At 27.2% G+C, this 6,444-nt stretch overlaps 1 protein-coding gene across 1 annotated transcript; it reads right to left on the reverse strand.

Moving 5' to 3' along the window:
- Positions 1-1,695: 1,695 nt before the first annotated feature.
- On the reverse strand, positions 1,696-4,738 carry LOC136076018 (uncharacterized). Its single transcript, XM_065789478.1, has 5 exons — positions 4,286-4,738; positions 2,366-2,405; positions 2,170-2,232; positions 2,064-2,118; positions 1,696-1,816 (listed from the first exon to the last, which is right to left on the reverse strand). The coding sequence occupies exons 1-5, from the start codon at positions 4,736-4,738 to the stop codon at positions 1,696-1,698; spliced, it is 732 nt and encodes a 243-aa protein (XP_065645550.1).
- Between the last annotated feature and the right edge of the window lie 1,706 nt (positions 4,739-6,444).

The raw sequence follows: 6,444 nt of genomic DNA on the forward strand, positions 1-6,444 counted from the left end.
ACCTGTTTTGAAAATGTTTTCTCCTCTAGAAGTAAATAATTTCTTATTGATTATTTTTTTCTGCTGTAGTATTAACGTTTTGGTATACCATTATATAAATTTTTATTATTTTGATCGATAATTGTTGAAATTCCTTAGAAGTTATTGAAAACGAAAGTAATCAGCATGTTACTTCTTATTTTTTATACCAAGTATGGTGACCAAAATTGTTATTAAAGCTTTTATGTTATGTTATGTAGTTATTTTACTACCAACGATTATTGTTTGACAAAAAAATTATAAGAAATAATTTTAAATTTGCTTATCTTTGTTTAATTTCTTCTAACAGGTGCTACTTTAGAAAGAAAGATTTTTCAAAAACCCGCTTAATTTATAAATGTTTTGTGGACGATGGTGTTCACACGCAAAAAATAATAAACAACTATCTGTTGCGAAACTTCTGTTAATATTTCAAACCAACAATAAGTGTCCCCAGTAAACATTGAACAGTTGGTAAGTAGTTGGCTCGATCCTAATAACCAACTAATAGCTACAGTTGGGCCAACAGTCGGCTATTTAGTTGGTACCGTGAAAAAAAAGTAACGCTTTCACCAACACTTAGCCAACTGTTTAACAAACTGTTGGTATCATTAAAGGCCCAACAGTAATAAAACAGTTGGCTAACAGTTGGTACCATTAATGGCCCAACTATATGATTTTCGCATTTTTTAAATTCGCTTTTGCACTTTAATTGAAAGTGCAAAAGTTAAAAATGTTTACAACTATCTTTACAACTTGACGTGATTGTGAAAAATGGGTTGCATATTTGAAATCAAAATAAGAAATGGTATACAAAAAACAAATTGTTTGCATAGCATAAAATATTTGTAAGAAAACATTACTATCCTCAGAGTAATTAAAAAAGAAAAGATTATAAAAACGCTAGACAACACAATGTAGTAACACTGGCAAATAACACCACAACTTAATAAAATATTTTATCAAATAAAATACTTGGACTAAAAAGATTTTATTTATTACAATACTTGAACAATCAAGGGGCAATTATAGTATAAATGGTCATTTTCAATTGTGGTATTAAGACATACGTACGAGCTCAGTAATTACATAAATTTTATTAATTCTCCCTCTCTCTAAGAGAGAGAGATAAAGAGAGAAAGAGAGAGAGAGAGAGAGGGAAAAAAGAAAGTGTTTCCAAAGCAGCATGTTAAAAAAAGTAAAAAAACACGCAATAAATAGTAGTAACTGGTTTTATTATGTTACCAGTAAACTTAATTATTTTTACCTTGATTTAATTTCCAACATTTCTTAATTAAGCTCCAGCTTTTCTCTAACTGTTGACTAATGATTAATATAGTAAATTTCACATCATATTATATTTACAAAAATTAAAACCATGCTTCAACAGTAAGCAAACTAATCAAGTGATGACAAAAAACAACTAAAAGGAAAAAGAACATAATTTTGTTTGAAATTACAAAAAAATTTAAAATCATTTAAATTTAAAATTGTTATTAATTGTTATTATAAATAGTAAAATTCATACTTTGCTTTGTTCTAAATTGCCTAAAGTAAAATCAAATTAACAGACGTTAACATTGCTTGACACTGAATTCTGGCAAGTAAGTTTTCTGCTCGCTGAGCAGCATTTCTTACATTTCAACAACGATTCATCTTGCCTAGATCTATCTCATTTCAACTATTTTCAAATTGCCTATTAGCATTTACATTAATAACTTCTTCGAGCCTAATATTATCCATTTCAATTTCACTATTATCATTAAACATATTACCAGTAGTATTACTATTGCTACAACTGAATAATAAAAAAATATATAAGAATCTTACAAATTGTGATCTTTTCTAATCAACAACTATATTTAAACTTAAGATTTAGAGAAATCCATATCTTTTTATGTTTATATACATAAGTCGTTTATCAAAAATATTAAACAATATTTATTTACATTAATTATTTTAATTTAACAAAGAATCTAGACTACAATGCACAAAATTATTTAAGTAAATGATCAACAAATTACTGACTGTAATTTGTTGATCACTTTCGTATCAACAAATTACAGTCAGTTTTCCATGTTAAATACACAAAATATATATCTAATATAAAATAAATCCAATATAAAATAAATAAAAAGATAGTAAACTTACTCAAATCAGTACCAGTTATACTGTGACTAAAAAATACTTCAAACAAATATTCATTTATTAAAACTAATATATTTAATATTAAAAAATATAAGTCTAGAAACTACTTAAAAATGACATTTGCAACATTGAAGTTTAGACGTTGACTGGACTAATTATTAGTAGATGTTTTTAAAAAATTTATAAAAAATTAAAATACTTTGTTCTTCTATATCGCATAAATCCATCATGTGATAAATCTGAAATAAAAAACAAATAAGTAAATACAAAGAAAAACATATATGAATCGAAAATTAATGTATCGATAGATTATTGTCAATAACAATAAGGGCATAGAAGTAGTCGTTTAGGTAAGTGGTGTCTATATATATATATATATATATATATATATATATAATATATATATATATATATATATATATATATATATATATATATATATATATATATATATACATATATATATACACACACACATATACATACAGAAATACACACGTAAACATACTACGCACTTATACATTTTAGCTGTTTTTTAACTCCTATTAATAGATAAAATAGAGATAAAGTGTCTAATGCAAATACAACAATGGTATCATCATAAAATTAAATTAAAAACTCTAAAAAATGTCAAAATTTATATCTGAATGTTTAACTAATGGATAAAAGTAAAATATTTTTGCTTTCCAGTATAAAGATTAAAATAAAACGGTTAAAATAAAAGATGAAGGAGAGTTTGAGTTTAAAAATTTAATTAAAAGGTAATAAAGCGTTTGAAAGAAAATAAATAATAAATTGCTTCTAATTAAACTAATTCTTTTTACTTTAACCACGCGGACATTTAAATAAAATACAATTATAAATACATTTATAAAACTTACAGGAAACTTTTACGATTCAAAAACACGCGGTGTACAGTTGGTTAATGGTCGGCACGGAATGCCAACAGTTTAGCCAACGATAGCTAAAACTGGTCCGTTCAGTTGGGCCAACTAAAGCGTGTTTACTGGGTCAACTCACGGTAGGTTTGAAAACAACCCTAGTAATTTTTATTAAAGAAAAGTTCATATAAAAACTCAACATTAAAAATTATTTTTAATGACTTGTTTATTAATGTGATTGTTTTTAGTTATTATGAATTGCTGATCAAGTACTTATGAAAATGCTGATGTAGCAAAGCTTTTGAATAACTGCGAATTAAATGGTTTAGATCCATCAGAAGTCAATAATGAGATCGTGAAAATGATCCGGATTATTTTTTTAAGGTCTGACACTTCTGATAACCATGCATCTAACAAGGATGAAGTGGAAATGACCGAGAATCATCTTCTTATCTTAACTTCGCTTTGATGAAGTTGAGGTTACGTACAATAATGTGTTACCTAAAAACATGTTGATCGGAAAAGATGTAAACAATACTTTGAGTGTGATTCATTACTACCTTGTTAAACATGAAAACTCTGTTAAAGATACACTGTAATTACATGCTGATAACTGCGTAAGGCAAAATAAAAACCATATTGTAATGCAGTCATTGTTGCAGAGAGTAGCTGTTGAGTTAAACCAAAGAATAACTATAAAGTTTCTGCCAGTCAATCACGTGAAGTTCACTCCAGATTTAAGATTTAAAATTCTGAGTAGTATAAAATACGGGTTCTGGGACATTTTTTTTCGACTATATACCTATCCATATTCTCATATCATATTTCATCCATATCAACAATAATATATTAATATATTATGGTTACATCAGTTTCACAAGTGAAATCTAACTTAAGCGTAAAAGAAAGCATTTCCTACTACATCAGACTTATCAATTCTTTATTATCAACCCATGAGTTGAACGAATCAGGACACCCATACCACTTTACTAATGGTTTGTTTTTAAGTTAGCGAATAACTTTTTCAATCCTAAATATGCTTTGATCCGTTTTTTGCATTTCTTGTTCATAAAAAGTACCTTGTATTTTTTCACTATTATAGTCAGTTAATTTATAAGTTGGTGGATCAGTTAATTTATAAGTTGGTGGAACTGAACTTGTGACACTGTAAAAACTTCTCCGGTTTATCTCGGCGTGTATCCTTTTACAAACGTTCCTTTCTTTTTAGTTATCCTAACTCTATCACCAATTGAAAACTTTGGTCTTACAGACTTTGATCGTACATTTCTATTTAGATTAAACCAAACAATATTTTCATTCTTTTTATCGCTGGCTTCAACTGGTGTCATTTTAATGGAAAAATGCTTTGTGTTGTTGTATTTATTTACCATTTCATCTAAAACGTCAATATATTTTCTAGTAAAATTAGCTGAAAAGTACTTAAACATTTTATCTTTTATTGTTCTATTCCATCGTTCAACTACACAACTTTTTACTTCATTTTCAGTTGAGTATAACTCAACATCTAGCGCTTTAACATGCTTATTATAAAATTCTAAGCCTTTATCTACACATATTTTTTGACACTTTCTTTCGTGGAAAATTTTATTTAAAGCATTAGCAACATCAACTCCAGTTTTACTTTTCAATGGCACAATCCATCCATACTTTGAAAAAACATCTATTACCATTAATAAGTATTTTATACCGTAATTGAATTTAGAAAAAGATTTCATGTCAACTAAATCAGCAGCCCATATTTCATCGATTCCATTTACAATCACTTTTCTTTTCTGAAATGTTTTACAACTGGTTTATGAAGTTCGTTTGCAAGTTCGTCAGTCCATTTCAGATCCTTTGGATCCATAAGAATTAATTCTTTATCCTTTTCTTTTTCTTTGATCGTTTGTAGTTTTTTTGAGTAGTTTCAACACCCAATTCATAGGGGTCTGAAAGACCTAATCCAAACTTTGCTTTAGATGCTACAATAGGTTTTATAATACCTCGTTCAATTCTTTCACGTATTGTTGGATTTTTTTTAGAATTCATTTCTTCGATCATAACTTTATCAGCTAAATTTCTTTTTGTCGTGTCATTGAACTATTTATAAGCAAGATCGCGATGGTAAGCTGCATTATCAACTCTATCTATAGGTTTACTCCATTCTTTATATGCGTCAGTAGAAGTTTATCGTTCATCTAAATTAGTACCAGGACCTGCAAAGTTCATTCCAGGTAGATGCATTTCATTGGAAACTTCGACCATGGTAGTTTTATTTTACGTGTTGCTGAATTAATTGAACTCACTCAATCACCTCCGTGCAAAGCTGACACAAATTGAGTTTTTAATCTTCCACAAATAGCGCAATTTCCACGTTGCATATTTCTATTGTTTTTACTCACAACATTTTGCAAGTTTTAGTGTATTTGTTTTTTTTCTACATTTAACGCAGTACATTTTATATATATAAAAATTTTTTATATAAAAAATCTTGATATATAAAAAATGGATATTATAGATTTGTCATGGAATGCGAACAGCAATAAGAGAAATAATAATAAGTTGTTTCCTAAGAGTATAAGAGGAATTATTGTTGGAAAGTCGGGTTGTGGAAAAACTACTTTATTATTGAATTTACTTTTGAGACCTGGTTGGTTAGACTATAATAGTTTACAAGTTTTTGAAAAATCTCTTTTTCAACCAGAATACAAAATATTAAAGCAATCTTTTGAACAAAAATTACCAAAAGAAGTTATTCTTGAAATATTTAGGTTTAAAAACGATATAAAAAAATCAAATGAAAATCCAGATTTTGTAATTAAAGAAGTTTCAAAAAATTTGAAAGATAAAGCAGATATGCAGTGTAAGTTTTTTGAAACAGATGAAGATGTACCAAATCCTGAGGATCTTGATATTAACAAGAATAATTTGATGATATTTGATGATTTGCAATTAACAAAACAAAATAAGTGTGAAAAATATTATATAAGAGGAAGACATAGTAATGTAGATTGTTTCTATCTTGCACAAAATTATTTTATGTTACCAAGACAAACTATTAGAGAAAATGCCAATTTTATTTGCTTATTTCCTCAAGATGCAAAGAATTTAAGTCATATTTATAGAGATTATGTTTGTAGTGATATGAACGAAGATGAGTTTAAAAGATTTTGTAAGCATGCTTGGTCAGAGCCTCATGGATTTGTTGTCATAGATTTATCTTCTAAAATAGATAATGGAAAATATAGAAGTGGATTAGATAATTTTTATTTTCCATCTAAAGTTTAAAATAATTTTTTTGTATATAAAAAATGTATATAATATTGAATGATAAAAGTAGTCATATAAAAGAGAAGTTTGCTCCTATTATTTAACTAAGTGAAAATAAAGATTATGA

This window comes from Hydra vulgaris, chromosome 02 (assembly GCF_038396675.1).
Source record: "Hydra vulgaris chromosome 02, alternate assembly HydraT2T_AEP".
NCBI lineage: Eukaryota > Metazoa > Cnidaria > Hydrozoa > Anthoathecata > Hydridae > Hydra > Hydra vulgaris.

What these genes read in the sequence shown, in the direction of transcription:
- LOC136076018 (XM_065789478.1), bottom strand. Translation starts at nt 4,738, where the DNA reads ATGGTAATAGATGTTTTTTCAAAGTATGGATGGATTGTGCCATTGAAA. An exon ending in ATGCGATATAGAAGAACAAA is followed by an intron (nt 2,233 to 2,365) that starts GTATTTTAATTT and finishes TAAATATATTAG; the next exon opens with TTTTAATAAATGAATATTTG. An exon ending in TATAACTGGTACTGATTTGA is followed by an intron (nt 2,119 to 2,169) that starts GTAAGTTTACTA and finishes ATTTTATATTAG; the next exon opens with ATATATATTTTGTGTATTTA.